This window comes from Equus caballus, chromosome 25 (genome assembly GCF_041296265.1).
Source record: "Equus caballus isolate H_3958 breed thoroughbred chromosome 25, TB-T2T, whole genome shotgun sequence".
Classification (NCBI taxonomy): Eukaryota; Metazoa; Chordata; class Mammalia; order Perissodactyla; family Equidae; genus Equus; species Equus caballus.
The window spans coordinates 10,205,406-10,221,368 of NC_091708.1; the positions used below are offsets into that span (position 1 = coordinate 10,205,406).

Here is a 15,963-nt window from a genome sequence, read left to right on the forward strand (position 1 = left end):
TACGCCAATCTTATTGTAAGTTTCTCCAACTAATCTAAAATAAAATTGTTGCAGTCAACCATTTAACTTAGAATAAAACCACAAATTCCAGGTTTGACAAGAAAAAAAAGTGAAAAAATTAAACCAAAATCCCATCCCGGTTTTCTCCCCAGTCCCACCCCAGCCCCTGCCCTCCTCTCAAGAAAAGAAAAATATGTCCAACATCTTTGGCAAATTGGCACTGCTGTAATTACATTCAAATATTATTACACACAAAAGCAACACACATCACTAAGAAAAAAACTACCAATATTTCAAGTCAGTTATTTCCTACTAGAAAAAAAGAATACAAAACATACACATTTTTAAGAAGCACGTTTTTTCAATCTGTTGGAGACAGATCATCTTCCACTTTCAAAGGCAATTCAATTGTAGTTGGTTTTTTTGTTGGGTTTTTTTTTGTACTTTTTTTTTTTTTTTTTACAAGTAATCGTCTATGCAGGCATCACAAACTTTGGTGGATACAGTAGATATGTATTTCTCTGATGCTGGAAGTTCAGTCCCTAAGACCAAGTCAGCTGTCTCAAAGAATGAAAAGCAAAATCCATGTGTCTTCCTGGCAAAGAATTCCATTTGCAATGTAATCTGCATTTCTACAAATGCTCAATGTCCAAAGGCCACTAGAGGGTGAAAAGCCAGGGCAGCATCTTCCAGCAAGAGTCAGGGCAAAACCTGGTCAGATTTCTACCCCGGGCCCAAGCATGGAGGCCCAGCAGCCGGGGCCACAAGGCAGGGCCCTCGCTGCCCGCTCCCCCACACCATGCTGGCAGCTGGGGCCTCTTCCCGAGCCCCAGGACGGGCTGCTGCCAGGTCTGCTCACCGTCTCTGACCAAAGGCAGGAGAGCAGGCAAGAACCGGCATGAGGACAGTCAGCACTGTCTGAGTTTCAAGTATGTCTGAGGTGTAGGGGTGTGCGTGCGTGTGTGCATGTACATACTGACATGCGCACGCATCGCGGGGGAGGCCCGATTTGGAGGCTCTGAGCTTTGCAGGGCATTTCAAATAGATTCAGGACTTATTTATTTTCTTTTTAGCTGTATAGCAATTAATTGGCTATTGATTGGTTGGAATATTCAACTCTCCATTTCCTCAAATACAATAAAATAGTTTCATTAAAATGTATTCATGCTTGAAAATAAGGGAGCCATTAAATGGTTTCCTTTCTGTTCCACTCCAAGGGAAATGCACCATTTGTAAATCAAAAATCCATCCTCCAAAATCACTTGTTCTTAACGGTGCTTCTGGAGAAGATGAGGGACGTGGCCACAAGCGTGGCAATTTGGGGATGAGTGTGGCCCGGCGGCCGTAGTTGCAGGACTGGGTGGGCCAGGGGTTGAATGGGGGAGGCTGTAGCTTGCCCCTTCCAGCCAGGCCTCAGAGTCGGGGTGAGGGTGCCCTATTCCCGAGCTGTCCCTCTGCCTGCTGGTCCACACGCTTCCCTCCCCCTGCCATGCCCAGAGCTGCCCAAAGCTGAAAGGGGGGATCCGGCCCTCTTTCTCCTGCCCACAGGCCAAATACACTACCTGACCAGCTCCACTGTAGAATGTGAGATTCCCCCAGGAAATGGAGGAACAGCTGCATTTTCTCCTGGTGCCGCTCAGGGGTCTGCGATGTGGGAAGACTATTTGGATGTAGCGAATGGAGGTTACCTTTACCCCCATCGCGGAGACGGGCTCAACGGGACCCCTGGGAACATATGGATTGAAACACTAGAATGGCAGGGGTGTGGCCCTGAGGTCCCTTTTGATCCAGCAGGCGTCCAGGAACAGGACCCAAGTGCGGAAAAATTACAGCAAATGAAGTAAAGACTGGTGTCTACCTGCTCCCAGCAAGCAGCCATGTGAGAAAAGCGGCAGACCCTTGTCAGGAGAGCGGGCGGGCAAGGGACTCGCTTCCAGTCCTCTGCAGCGGCCCCTGGGGACTGGCCGCCACTCTGGAGGCGCAGCCGTGAGCTGACAATGGGGAAGTGAGGATCAACACTGTGGCTCCATCATGAATATGCAAAGGGGAATCCTGAGGTGCGAGGACATCAGGGGACAAGGTACTGAAGGGCTGCGGGAGGTGGGGCAGACTGTGGGCTGGGAGTCGTGGCCTGACTGTCCAACTTTCCAACAACATATTTTGTTAGCTTTTAAGGAATGCATTTGCCTTGGACCTCTCTGAGGCCAAAAGAACTAAAGGAATAAATTTTCTAGGAGCACTGGTGTGCGTGCCTGGAAACCATCAGAGGCAGGTGCCCAGATGGATGACAAGGCCGAGGCTGCAGAGATGGCCTCGTAGCAGGGCCACGGGGAACTGGTCCAGCCCAGAGTGCTGTGGCATCCACCAGCTCCAGCCAGGGCCTGGACTACCCAGGGGCCTGAGTTTCTCTCTACTTGTGGGGAAGCTGTGTTTCGGACATTTCTTGTTTCCAGGTATTTGTCAGGAGTGCTTGGTTTGTTTTTAAGATTTGCTCCCCATGGCTTGGAGCTAAATTCTGACTGAAATGTCATCCAGAAGGAGGCAGCTGGGTGCCAGGGGCTGCCAAAGGCAGGGCAGTGGCTCCGAGACATGACTCCTCATAAAGGGATTTCACCCCTCAGTGCCCCGTGGTCACATCTGCGGCTCTTCTCTGCACGTGGGAGAGGCCCCCACAGCACTGACTTCCCTCAGAGCCCACAGACCCTCCACCCCCACCGCCCCCAACATTCCACCGGCTCACCTTCCAAGCCCAGCCTGCGAGAGCCCAGGATGAGGAGGCAGGGCACGGGGGCCGGGGTCTGTTCCTGACACCGACTGGCCGGACAACCCGACGCTTGTCTCTCCTCTCTCTGGGCTCCCATTTCCCCCAAATCTGCACTGAAGGGCAAGGAGGTGAAGAAGAAAGGAGGCACCGGACAAAGATCGGGGGTCAGAAGCTGGTGGCCAGTGGGTGAAATCTCGTCCACAGACATGTTTTCTTGGCTAGAAGAGCATTGGAAAAGCTCTCACTTGAATGCTGTTGGATGCAGCAAATGCTCTGCATGTCTCGGGTCCCACCACTCACGCTGCCACCCTGCCCGAGGGGCAACATCACTCCACCTGCCTGGCCTGGGATTCTGATCTGCGTTTCCTAGGCCCGTGGGCACCCAGTGGCTCTGCTCGGGGACACCTGCATATTGTCACAGGCAGGCCTGGAGTCTGATCCATAGCGGGAAGGATAAATAAAAGAGTGATGAGACATCTCATGACCCTGGAGCCCTGGGCCCTGGAGTCTGAGCTGGGCCCACGTCCAGGCCCTCTCAGGGCTGTGGTGTGGCCTTGGGCAAGTGCAAGCCCTCCGAGCCTCGGGGCACAGCAGGGAAGGCGTCTGGATGAAACCTCAGACGTGCTGCTGTGAAGCTGGCCAAAGACTTTGCAGGCTTGGGTGTTAATGCACATCGAGTTGAACCAGCAAAGCCACAACCCCCGGGCCCCTCCGTTGGGCCAGCCTGTGGCTCCCTGTTCTTTCCTTCCTCATTATAGGTCTGGGGGCTTCCAGGGGATTGAAGGGTGTCTCCAGGCCATACATTCCCAGGACAGAGGCACAATTCTGTGGAGAGAGAACGGGGCCTGGAGATCTGCCTTGTCCTGTGAGCCCAGAATCTCAGTCTTCCCATCTGTGGGATGGGCTCTGTGCTCTTTGCCCCAGCGGACGGCGGGGGACTGCAAAGCCCTGCACAAACGGCGGTTCCAAAAGGGCCAACCCTGACTAAGGCGCCTGGGGAGGGTGTCGGATTTGATATGTCATCAGATTTTCCAGGTTGGAGCTAGACTAATGGTATGAAATGTTTCATAAAATCCACAATGTCCTTTTAAAAAAGTCAGAGCTGGAACACGGGGCTGAAGGCCATGAGGAACGCCCTGGCCTCCGGCCCCAATGCTGGTGAAGGCCCTGGCCTTGATTTCCACGTGGAACTCTCTGGCAGCTACCCAACGGCTTCAGTCCTTCGGACCCTCCTCTCCAGGTTCCCAGGCCGCCCGCCGGGCAGCGTGGGGACTCAGCTGGTGAGAGCAGGTGCGTGTGTGAGAACGTGCGTGTGCATCCGTGTGCTCTTGTGCTTCTGCCTGGCAGCCCAGGAATCGAGTGGGTGTCTAACAAACACAAATGTGATCTGAGGACCAGCAGAGCCTCAAGGGAGAGGAGAGGTGTGGAGGGGTCTTGTCAGGGCAAGAGGAGAACAGGAGGGGTGGAGGGGCATGCCTGGGCCAGGTAGGCTTTGCCGAGGGAGGATGCTGTGTGCCTTAGGCAGCTGGTCCAGGGAAGGCTAACCTCCTTCCAGCAGCCTGAGGCCACAGGAGGGACCAAGACCCAAGGATGTGGGTGCAAGAGGCCAAGAGGGCTATGCAGCAGACTCCGACCCCACCACTTCCTGAGGGAGGGGGGCGGGGGAAGGGGCCAGGTAACACACCTGCTCCTACCACACCTGGCAGGTGGAGGGTGGAGTCAATTCATCCCAGCCACCTCCCTCTGCCAGCAGGCTCCGGGGGTAGGTGTGCCTGCGTGAGCTCCCTGGCTCCTCTTCTGCCCGGGGTCCTGGGCTTCCTCAGTGGTTCTAACAGCCCAGGAAACCAAATCTGGGGCAGTGGGCCCAGAAGCATCTCTCACTGCCCTCACAGTCAACGCCCCTCCCCAGGGATGGGAGGATCACCATGTGCCAGGGCTCAGGGGGCTGAGTCCCAGCCCCACCTCTGCCAGTCTTTGCCTGGGGATTCCACCTTGCTGAGCCTCAGTTTCCTCTTCCATCCTACTACCTTGTAGGGATATTGGGGGGAAAACAATTGGTGGCCAGAGGAGGTCTGCTCTGTCTCCCTGAATGGACCTGGGCTTCCCCACGTCGGGCTTCAGTCTCCTGGATGGGGGCTGGAGTAGGTCCTCCTCAGGCTGATTCCCAGCCCTCTGGGTGTTCGTTTCCCACTTGGTCTGAATATTAGCAGGATCAGGTGCCTATCCCTATATGCTCACTCAGCAGTGGAGGCTGTGTCCCAGATGACCTGTCACAGCCCTGCAGCCTGGGAGAGAGGAAGGGAAGGAGAGAGGTTGGGTGGCCCTGCAAGTGACTCTGCTGGACCAAGGCAGCTGAGGCTCAGAGAGGTGAAAGGTCTTATCTGAGGTCCCACAGCAAGGCAGAGGTGCAGCCAGGACAAGACTTCTCAGGCCCATAACCTCAAATGTGGGCTCTCTCTGCCCTAGCTCTTTGCCAACTTGGTGACATGCAGACATTGAGGACACTGTCACATGAGGCAGCAAAGTCTACTGTCATTGCTACAATTCAGCCCAGATTTGGACAGGGCCTCCACCTGGCTCTTCTGAGTTGGCCAGAGAGACTATGCGGGGAATTGAGGCCCCAGGCAAAGAGACGGTGGCCCCTGGGACCACCCCCGGTTCACACACCAGCTCTGCACTGCCTGTCCTGCCCCTCTCCCAGGAGGCCTTCTTCCATCCCCCGTATCCTCAGGTGGCTTCTTCTGACAGCTCCAACCCACGGTCAGTTCTCCAAGCTCCCCCTCCAGGCTCCCAAGGGGCCTCACCGCCCCTTGGCCATAGCCCTGACATCACGGCCCCCCTTGCATCAACAGGCGGCTACCCACTACGTGAGGTCAGGCATCTGCCCCTACCCCGGCTCTCTGTTCCCAGCCGCACGCCAAGCTCCAGGAGGTCACGAGGGGCTGCTCGGGAAGTTCAGGCTGACTGATGTAGCTGTTTGTTGTCCTCAGTGCAGGAAAGTCCTTTCCATTAGTCACTGTCTACATGGCAGGGACAAGCTTGCCCAGAATCCACTTGCTGGTGTCCTGGGCGGGGAGAAGTGTCGATGATGGGTGTCCAATGTGATCTGAGCCTGGGTACACTTCAGAGAACACATTCCAGTTCAGGTCAGTGGTTCCAGGGGCTGAGGAGGCAAGAGAGCCTCTGGCCCCACCGTGGACCATGATCTCCTAGGTCCCATGCAGAACTCACATCCAAAGTCCACCATGCAGTCGGCGTCTGGGATGACATCCTTAGAACCGTGGCTGAGGGATTGCCCCTACAGTTCTTTGAGTCCTTTGATACAGAAAATCGCTGCTTGCACTGCACTGGGCCCAGGGAAATGGAGGCAGGAAGCCAGGGTGTCCTCCCAAAGTGTGTTTCTCTTGGGGAAGGGTCTGGGGAGGGGGTGGGGGGGCTTGGTGCATAACCAGCCCAATGAGACTCCCAGTCAAGACATTAAAGAAGTAGCGATGAGCAGGAGGCTGGTGCCCCGAGGTGGGTATCCTCAGTCTCAAGGACAGCTCCAAGTCCACCTGACGGGGTGCACCCAGGGCCAAGGGGACACCTGCACACAGTAGACGTCTAAGATGCCCTGTGATGCTTTGGGAGTGCAGGATGCATCACAGGTGGGCAGTCTGCTCAGTTGGACCCTTAGGCCCACGAAAAAGCAAGAAGGTATTTACATGGGTGCTGTTGAAGCAACAAAAGCAAGCTCTCTTTCCCAGGCCTGGGGCAGGAAGACTGACGGAGGGGCAGATAGCTGGGGGACTGGCGGGCTGCTCTGGGGGCTGCAGTTGTCTGCAGAACAGTCTGTTGGTTTGCAGAGACCCAGTTGCCATTGGGAGAAGCTCATCAATTGACTCTTAGAAATGGAAGGTGTCTAGAAGTCCCACAGCCCCACCACAGAACCCCAGAGTCCTGGCAGGCAAAGGGAGGAGGGAGTTTCAGGCAAGTGGGGGGTTGCTGGGGGCAGTCTCGTTGGGCCCTTCTGGCTGTCTTCAGAGGGGCTGGGAGGCTATGGCCCTCAGTGATATGTGTTGTAAGTGCTTGGCGCCGGCCTGGCTCCGAGGGTCAGTGGCGGTCGTAGGCAGTGGCAGCTGCAGGCGGGGCAGCCCCCCGGGCAGCGGCACTGTAATAGTACGGGGAGCCTGCAAGAGACAGCAGAGGGCACGGAGGTTGGAGGGCCACTTGTGCCCACAGCCCCATACCTGGGGCCCCCTTTGCACCAGTGTCTCCCTCTTCTGTCCCTTCCTCCTCCTCCCCCAGTCCAGGCCACTGTCCTCTCTCACCAAAGCCTCTGTCCCACTCTGTTCCCGAAGCTGCAAACCTGATCAGGCTACCTACTCACAGGTTTCAAGGCCTGCTCGCCCCCTGGGGCTGGGTGGGCAGACAGGCCTCTGCTCAAACCCTCCCGCTGCCTGTTTCAGGAACCAGCGTTGTGCTGGAACCCAGCCTCACACCTTCGTTCCTGTGTTGTCGGGGGCTGCTTTCATACCATTACGGCAGACCTGAGTGTTGCAACAGAGAGCACATGGCCTCAAAGCCTGAAATATTCACTATTGGGCCCTTTAGAGAAAAAGTTTGCCAACTTCTGACCTGGAGCATGAAAAGCCGTCACTTCTTAGTTTGCCCTGGGGATGCTTTGTGACCCAGCCCTACTGACCTCTCTGGATTTACCTCCCGAACCACCGTCCCTCCAGTCACACTCATGCACCACGACACAGTGAAGACTGACTGTGTGCAGCCGTCTCAAATACACCATGATGCAGAGGGCAACCGCCGCGGGCTGAGCACTTCCTCCCCCCACACTGCCACGTCCTTCCCGCGTGTTGTCTCATCTGTGGGCCCCCTTGTATCACACGCTCACGCCTCGACACCTTTTCCTGCCCGTTCCCTGCCTGGAACAGCCTGGCCACACCTTCACCCCCTCTCCTGTCTGCTAAACTGTTCTGCCTCCTTCCAGTCCAGTGCCCCCATCTCCTCCTTGGGGAGCCCCCGCCCTGGGCTCACAGTCCTCTCCAGGGGGGCTCACACCCTGATCACACCCTGCTGTGCTTCTCCTCTCAGCCCTGGACGGAGCTGCCCAGGCTGGGTCCTGCTCTTCTTGGTGTCCGTCCCCAGTCCCCAGCCTGGAGCCTGGCATGTGGCACAAGCTAAGCCAGATTTGTTGAGTAATGAACAACAGCACTGAGTGACCGAACAGTAGTGAGGACCCCTGCCCATTCATTCATTCATTTTCTGACCCTACTGGGTGCAGTGCTGGGCAGTAATGCACCATAACTGGCTTGACACAGGCCAATGTTCAGAGTCAGAAAGGGGATCAGAGCTCTGGGAAAAGAGCTCTGGGGAATGCAAGATGATTCTGGAAGAAGGGTCAGGCTTCCTGGAGGAAGTGGGCTGGGCTGGGTTTGGAGGACAGGTGGGTTTGGACACAGGAGACGGGGGTGCGTGAGTGCATGGGAGAAGGGCAGGGGGCAGCCATGCTCCCCTGCCCCCGGACAGAGCCTGTGGAGGACCCTTGCCCCGATGCTGGCCCCACAGTCTCTGGGAGGCCTTCTTTAAGACACACTTTGATGAGGCCTCCAGAAGCCTGCTCTGTGCTCAACTCCTCCCCAGCGATGAGAGGGTCTGGTGGCTCGGGGAGACCAACAGATTCTCAGAACCACAGAGGTTGGAGACGTTAAGCCATCTCTTCCTTTGACAGGTGAGGAAACTGAGGTTCAAGATACCAAAGTCATGCGCCCAGAGCCACAGAGCCTGTCAGTGCAGAGCCCGGCCTGGCGTTCAGGCTGCCTGCCCTGTGCAGGACTCTCCCCACAGGACGCAGCTCACGGCCTACACGGCCCATGCTGGGGGGGTCACGTTCACGCAAGCGGACAGCAGCTGGGGCCCAGTCAGCCAGCGCAGACCACGTGTCTGCTGGGGGGCGGGGAGCAGCGAGCTTCTTAATTCTCCAGGGGAGGCAACTCATATTTAATCTGGAATCTCACCCGAATCCACACGAATCCTGGCAGTTCCCCCAGACACCCTAACTGGGCACCAGAAACTGGAGACCGCCAGTCAGGCTCTGTCACTCTTGGCTGAGTGACCTTCAACAAGGGGCTTTGCTCCCCTGAGCCTCAGCGTTCTCGTCTATAAAAAGGGGTCCCAGTGCGGCTATTCGAGGGCACCATGAGATAGGGATGCGAAAGTGCTGTGGAAACAGACACTTTTCTAAGCCCCTTACATCCATTAACTCTTTTAATTTCTACAACAATTCTCTTGGGTAGGAACTGGTATTGTCCCCAATTAGCAGATGAGGAAACTGAGGCACAGAGAGAGTAAGTAGCTTGCCCAAGGTCACACAGCTAAAGTGTCATCAGAAGGGCAGGACGGGGGGAGGCACTTTAGCGTGGTCACTTCCCCTCCAAACCCAGCCTCCCACTGGGGGCTACACTATCCCCCCAGGAAGGCAGTGCGGCTCGGCAGCACTGACGCTAGAGGAGCAGGCAGTGCCTGCTGTGCTGCTCCAGAAGCTCGGACACCAACCCCACACCTCAGCACCCCAGAGACGCTGCCTCCTCGGCCACCTCCCGGCTGGAGCCCCAGCTCAGAGACGCCTGCCAGCGCTCTGCTCTTTCCTCTGCGGGATGGAGACCGCCTTAGGATGGTCACCCACAGTGCGTCCGCAGTGCCAGCCCTGCGTCCTGCCTTCAGCCAGGCCCAGGAGAGAGGGATATGTGTGGCAGGGGCCATCCCCACAGGTCTGGGCCCAGCACAGGAGGAAACCAACCCCGGGGCGGCCCCCACACAGGCCTTGAGGGACAGCAAATGGAGCAAGCCTCCTCTGGGGACCCTGGCTCAGCCCTCCAAGTCCCCCACCGGCCGCCTCTCACCCTCGGCTCTGCCTCACTCCATCTCAAAGCCTCACCTCTGGGCCGGGCTGCCCAGCGGCCTCGGCATGAGACCTCTAGCGAGATGGAAGATGCCTGCACTGACAGGGAGCAGGGGCACATCCCCTCATGGAGCACTCTGTCTTCCGGGTCTGTCAGACTTCCGTCTGCAATCAACTTGTCCTTTCTCCTGTCATTTGCCCCCTCTAATTCACATTATCATCCATTTCCTTCCTGACACAGTCACTCTGGGCTCCCGCTTGCTCTCTACTCCCTTTACGGGGCCCCAGCACCCAGTCTAATCCTGATTGACCTTGGAGGCCTTCCTCCCCGATGACCTCTGTGGCCATTGCCAGCCTGGCCCCGACAGGACGCTGGTCACAGTGCCCCACAGGTGGCTCCTGGGAGAAGGTTCATCGGGGAGGGACACTCACCCACGTGGCACTGCCCCTCCTCACCTGCCGTGTCTCTGGAGGAGGCACAGCCCGGCCGGCCGAGGCGTGGACAGGCATGGGAGGGTGTGTGAGGGCATGAGCACTGTGCGGGTGGGCACGGAGGGGCTCGCCTGTCTCCACAGAGCCCACTGCTCCAGCAGGAGCACCAGGAGCCTCGGAGCAGGTTCACACAGCCCGGCGCCTCCGGAGAGAGCAGAGACACCAGGCTTCCTCTCCCGCCCAGGGTCCACCTCCTGCGAGAGCCCCAAGGACGCTGGGGGAGGGCAGCTGGTAGATGTGGCCGACCTGGAAGTTATCTGCAAGGCGATGGTAGAGTCAGCCTGGCATCTCCTGCATCTTCAGGAGAGTGGATCCCTGCTTATTCGGGGCCACGGACCTCAGGAGAGCGTCCTGTTCGGCTCCTGCTTGGACGAAGTGCCAGTGGGATTCCCCTCGTTCACGCCAGAGGCAACAGAGGCCCCGATTGGTTGACGACCGGACTACGATCCCCGGGGTCTAGACTGGGCGGCGCAGGGGCCGTTTCTCATATCTCTGGCTGCCCAATAGCATTCAAACTTTTCCTGAGTTTGCAGTTTCCTGTGGTGTGAGGCCGCCTCTCTGAGCTAGAAGTCAGAACTCACTCCACCAGCGTCCCTTGTGGCCAGGGCACAGGTGTGCCACCTGGCTCTGCCGATTAGACTCTCTTGCCCACGACCTCAGCTGGGAAGGGTGCAACATGAGGAAGTGGGCCGAGGGCCTCCACCTGCTGGGAGCGGGCGGCAGGGCACCGGGCTCTGTGGCGGGCAGGGCTCTCCAGCACTGGGGCTGCAGCAGCAGCGAGCAAGCTGCTGGGCGCACCAGTGGGTGTTTTTGCAACTGATATATACAATAACCTGGCTTTCAAAAACAGACCAGAGCTGTTCTCCTCACACACCGTCTGAGTGTTTAGGACTCTTGAGGCTGTTCCTATGGAGGGATGAGGACTGGCTGTCCTATTCAGACTGTGACTCGGTCAGGGAGACTGAGAGTACCACACCACACACTGGCTACGAATAGAGGCTCCAGTCAGGGTGACCTGACTTTGAGTCCTCATTCTGCCACCTGCATGCTGTGTGGCCTCAGGTAAGCTAATTAACCTTTCAGAGTCTCACTCTCCTTATCTATACAAGAGAGAGAACAGTAAGTGCCCCCAAGGGCTGCTGAAAAGCCAAAATGAGGTAACCCACTTGAAGGGTTTTGCCAGTGCCTGCACGGTTGTAAGTGCTCACTCGGATGGGCAGAGTTTTGATTCCTCTTCCTCCTGTCCACACTGGCTCTGGCCCCCTTGAGGCACTGAGCAGCTCGAAGCTGCGGCCTGTCACCCCAGCCTGTGAGCTCCCCAGACAGCGTGCATCTCCTCCACACCAGGCACGCAACCCATGCCCAACGCCCGGGGTTGTGAACGCATTTCACTGCAGCTGAGCAGCAGCGGCCTCAGAGGCAATCTAGCCCCACCCTCCCCACACCACCCCCTCGGGCTCCTGGCTGCGCACAGTCAGGTCCAGGCTTCTCAATCTGGCATTCACCATCCCCCATCTGTGGCCCACAGACCACCCACCTCATACGCCATCCCTTCGCCCAACTTGCCTGAGCGGCTCCTCCCCCACTTCTCTGCCTCCTGAACTCCCAGGCAAACGAGCCTCTTGGACACCTCGTGAAAATCAGGAAAAGGTGTCCCCTCCAGGCAGCAGTGGCCTGGCTGGGGCTCAGGCGTCGTGCCAGTCATGGGCAGGATTTCAAACCCCACTTGTCCCCTGGGGCAGTGCACAGCCATACGTGAGGTCCTGGGTCAAGACTGCCCCTCATAAGGATCCCCTCTCACAGCCTGGCCCAGGCCTCCTCTGAGCCACACCCGTGTGCGCCTGGCAGCCATGCCGGGACCGGTACTCTGTCTGAAGGAGACGTGCAGGGAGGAACTCCCAGGCTCGGGCCCCCAGACCCATGCCCACTCCACCCCGCCGAAAGACTCTGGCTCAGGGAGACCACGGCCAGCCTTTGCCTCCTGAGGCTGAGCGCTGGGCCAACTCAGAGCCCAGGCCCTCTCAGAGGGGCTCTTTATGGAAAAGCGTTACGTAAGAGGAGACCTGGGCCAATATTTAGAAGGAATTTTTACCAAAACAAAAAAGAAGTCCGAGAGATCAGTCCATAGCGTCAGCCCACAGGAGGCCACAGATGGTGAGAGCCTAGTCTTCCAGACAACTCGAAATCTCCAGCACAGGGACCTGGAGAACCAATTGGCACTGCTGCATATTTCACCCACAAATTTGCATGACACAGCAAATGCTTTGGGCCACCCGAGGCCCTAGGGCACAGAAGGGCGGCAGCCAGGAAGGGGCGGTGTCCATGTTACGTTTCTGTCCTAACCACCAAAGCATGTTTCAGAAGGGGCCAAGGCTGTGACTTCATGGCCTCCTTCACAGACGCATGGCCTGGCAACTTGAGTTTGAAGATACCAGGGTCTTGCTTTCCTGAGGAAGTCTTTCTTTCTTAGTCTTAAAATAATTCAGGATCGAGGGAATTAACAGGTTCTAACTTAAGCAGGCCTGGTTCAGCTAGACAGACAAACCTGTGGTCTCAGAGGCCGTGCCATGTCTGATCTTCGAGGGGATTCCCCAGCTGCCTGCCGGGGCGGGACCAGGGTTGTTACCTGCAGGCTGATTGGCTGGCTCCACCCCAGGTGGTGAGTGACATCTGTGAGCCCAGGGCCCCTGCTTCATGCTCCAGAACCTTCAGCTCCAGCTGGCACTCACAAGCTGGTTTCATGTCAGTTCATCTCAACAAAACAAAAGGCTCTCCTTGGCCTTTTGTGGACTGAGCTAGCCCTGCCCTGTCTTTGTGGTAGCCCAAAATCTAGATGACGTTCACAGATCAGGTTGGCCCCAGCCAAGGACAGTCTGCCAGTCTGAGGCCTGGGCAGAGGCTGAGCACCAGCTGACCTCGGAATGGCATGCCTTGGCAGGCCTTCAGCCATGGGGCAACCAGTTTCCAGTGGAGCTGGCTCTGGTGATGTCCATGGCAGCCATCAATAATCAATCTCAGAGTCCTCATCAAGACAGGTGGTCACTACCAATCAATCTGAATTGGCCTCCTTGCTGCCTTTTAATTTAGAGATTTCTCACTGGAATATTTACTGATTCCTAAGTAATACAAGTTACTCTTGGGCAGGCACTTTCTCTGCCATCCTCTTTCTTCCTCAATGCCCTTTTTCCCTCTGTTCTCCTTCTGTGCCATTTCCCCTTATCCACCAAAACAGCCGGGGGAGGGATGAGGGCACGGGCAGAGCTGGAGTGGAGTTACTGTCCTAAAGCCCCATTGCAACTGCCATACAGCAAGCGGTCAGGGCAGCCACCCACCCACCTCAGTGACCAGACCTCAGGATGTCAAAGGACCATGCCCAACGAGGAGGCTGGATGGGGCAGCCAACGGCCCAGGGGCCCCGCAGGCCTCCGCCAGTACTCACCGAGCAGCCCCGGGTTGGGGAACCTCCAGGAGTCGTTGTACGAGGGGTACTGAGGGTGGCTGTAGGGGCTCCCGGAAAACTCACTCCCTGCATGCGGTGGACGGGGAGAGAAACAGGAACCAAATGTCAAGTCAGGTTCGGAAAATGCCAATGGCATTTGCCTCTCACATAAACTGCAGGTACTTTTTGTAACCAATAAAGGCAAGTCTGGGCCACACCCTTATCAAGTGGACAGCTGTCATTGGCATTGTCTATATTTCCCCCATAAACTTTTCTTATTAGTGGGAGTGAATACCAGCCTCTCACTTGTGCACCATGACACTACAATGAGCCAGGTGTTCCCTGGGGTGACTGGCTCATTGTACAGGTGAGAAGGCTGATGCCCAGGGTCTCTCACAAAGCAGCCTTGATACACCCACCCAGGTCCAAAGCTGCGGACTACATGGTTCTCAGCCCTGACTGAGGCTGCTCCAGGGCCCCAGTGTGGATTCAGGCCCACTTCCCACGTGTGTCCTGAGTGGCTCTGGACTGAGAAGCCAAGGGTGACCTCAACTCCAGTCCGGCTGTCTGTGCTGTGAATCCAGGCATGGCTGCGCCCAGGGCCTGGGTCTGACGGGGAGGATGAGACACAAACTCAGGCCCTCTGCCAGGAGAGGCAGATGGCACTTAGCCGAGATGAAGGGATAAGCCAAAGGGCTGGCAGGGGCACAGCGAGGGAGTGGGTTGGGCCTTCCAGGCAGTGGGGAAGGGGCAGCCATTACTGCTCTCGGTGAGCCTAGGCAGGACCCGCAAGCTGTGCCTGGTGGGGTAGTGCAGGGTATGTGGGGCTGGTGGGACTGAGGACAGCATGCCCTCGCCCAGCTGCTCATGGGGCCGTGATGCTCATGTACTTCCCTGCACTCTCACTTCCAGCCCCAGGAGAGCCTCCTTTCCACCGGCCGGTCACAGGAGACAGTTGGGAATCCCTGCCCTCTAGCCTCGCCGCTTGGCTCTGCAGCAGGAGGGACCCAGCCCATCTCCTTCCTCTAGCTGTGGCTCCCAGAGGGCAGGGTTTGGGCCTGATTCATCACAAGGTCCCCTGTGCACCACGGCACAGGCTATGCTGGTAGCTGGCTGTTGAGCAGCTTTTTAAGCCACGGGTTACAGAGCATGTGGGCCCCTCCTGGCAGTGGTGACGGGAGTTACACAGCTCCACGAGACCACCCTCGGCCCAAAGATGCTTCCATGGGTTCTTCCCAAGGATGCCAAAGGGCCAAAGGGCAGGAGCCTCCAGAAGGGACCGGCCAGATGTCAGGACCCAGCACTGCTCTTTCCCCTGTGGCTTGGGGGGCCCCCGGGGCTCCAGCAGGTGCAGCAGGAACAATAAAGCAGGGCTGAGGGGCCAGCCGCTCCCACCTCCTGGGCCCAGCCAGCCTCTTCCACAGGCAACAGCAGGCAGAGCGAGCCCACACACACACACACACACACACACACACACACACACACGTGTACTCCTCCTCAGGCCTCTCTGGGGGCCACTCCCAGCCTGACAGCCTGAGCCTTCCAATTCTCTGTTTTTTATGCCTCAGTGGTCAGGGTGTCAGGTTCCAGCGTGTGGAGGGAGAGCATGGTGACAGTGCTGGGCTGCAGCAGCCCAGCCTCAGCATATCCGTCAGCACCAGGCACCGCCTCCTCCTCCTCAGGGCCAGGGGAGGGGAGCGGAGAGACAGAGCTGCCCGGAGAAGGGGGATGGCCACCCTCCCCACAGGGCTCCAGGTACCCAAGGAGCAGCCCCATCAGAGGCACTTCCTGACAGTGCTGTGCCTGGGCCCGGGCCGTCGGGCTACGCTGGCAAAGGCTGTCTCTGCATCTCCATCTAGCAGCATCACGCCTGTCCGCCAGGCCCGGCTCCAAGGCCACCTCTTCCAGGAAGCCTCCTTGATCTCCAGCCCCCCAAAGAGCAAGTCTCAGGTCCATCCAGCTGCAGTTAATTAGTTCATTGTGTCTGTGTCATTCATCCTGCACCCCTCAAATCTGGTCCCCAAATTGGCAAAGGGCCATAAACAGCTCCAACTCCTTTAGGGGATATACCTAGTCAGGCTTGCCCACTGTGCCTGGCATCCTAGAACCCCACTCAGACAACTCTTTCTCCGGGCAGCCTCTTCTCCTGCCCTCCTCGGGTGCACTCAGCCTCCCGCCACGTCCCACAGCACTGGATTCGCCCGACATGCACAGGAGTCTCCTGTGACATGGGACTGTCTGCCCTGCAGGTCGCTGTCTGATTCCTCTTGGCACCCACGTGCCCGCCCAGTGCCATGCCCGGTCCAGAGGCAGCCGGTGCCCCGTGAGTCCCGCAGCACCCCTGCCTCCACCTGTAACGTGCTCGTGCTGGGT

At 57.6% G+C, this 15,963-nt stretch overlaps 1 protein-coding gene across 4 annotated transcripts in view; it reads right to left on the bottom strand.

The window, feature by feature from the left end:
- Positions 1-414: 414 nt before the first annotated feature.
- Positions 415-15,963, bottom strand: part of PAX5 (paired box 5) — a 186,672-nt gene continuing 171,123 nt past the window's right edge. For 3 of the 4 annotated variants that reach the window (XM_070250370.1, XM_014735872.3, XM_070250371.1), the window contains 2 exons: positions 13,591-13,677; positions 415-6,933 (listed from right to left, as the gene is read on the bottom strand). In XM_070250370.1, the coding sequence (XP_070106471.1) occupies positions 6,857-6,933; positions 13,591-13,677 (164 nt within the window). In that variant the 3' untranslated portion in view covers positions 415-6,856. 4 annotated transcript variants of the gene reach the window in all.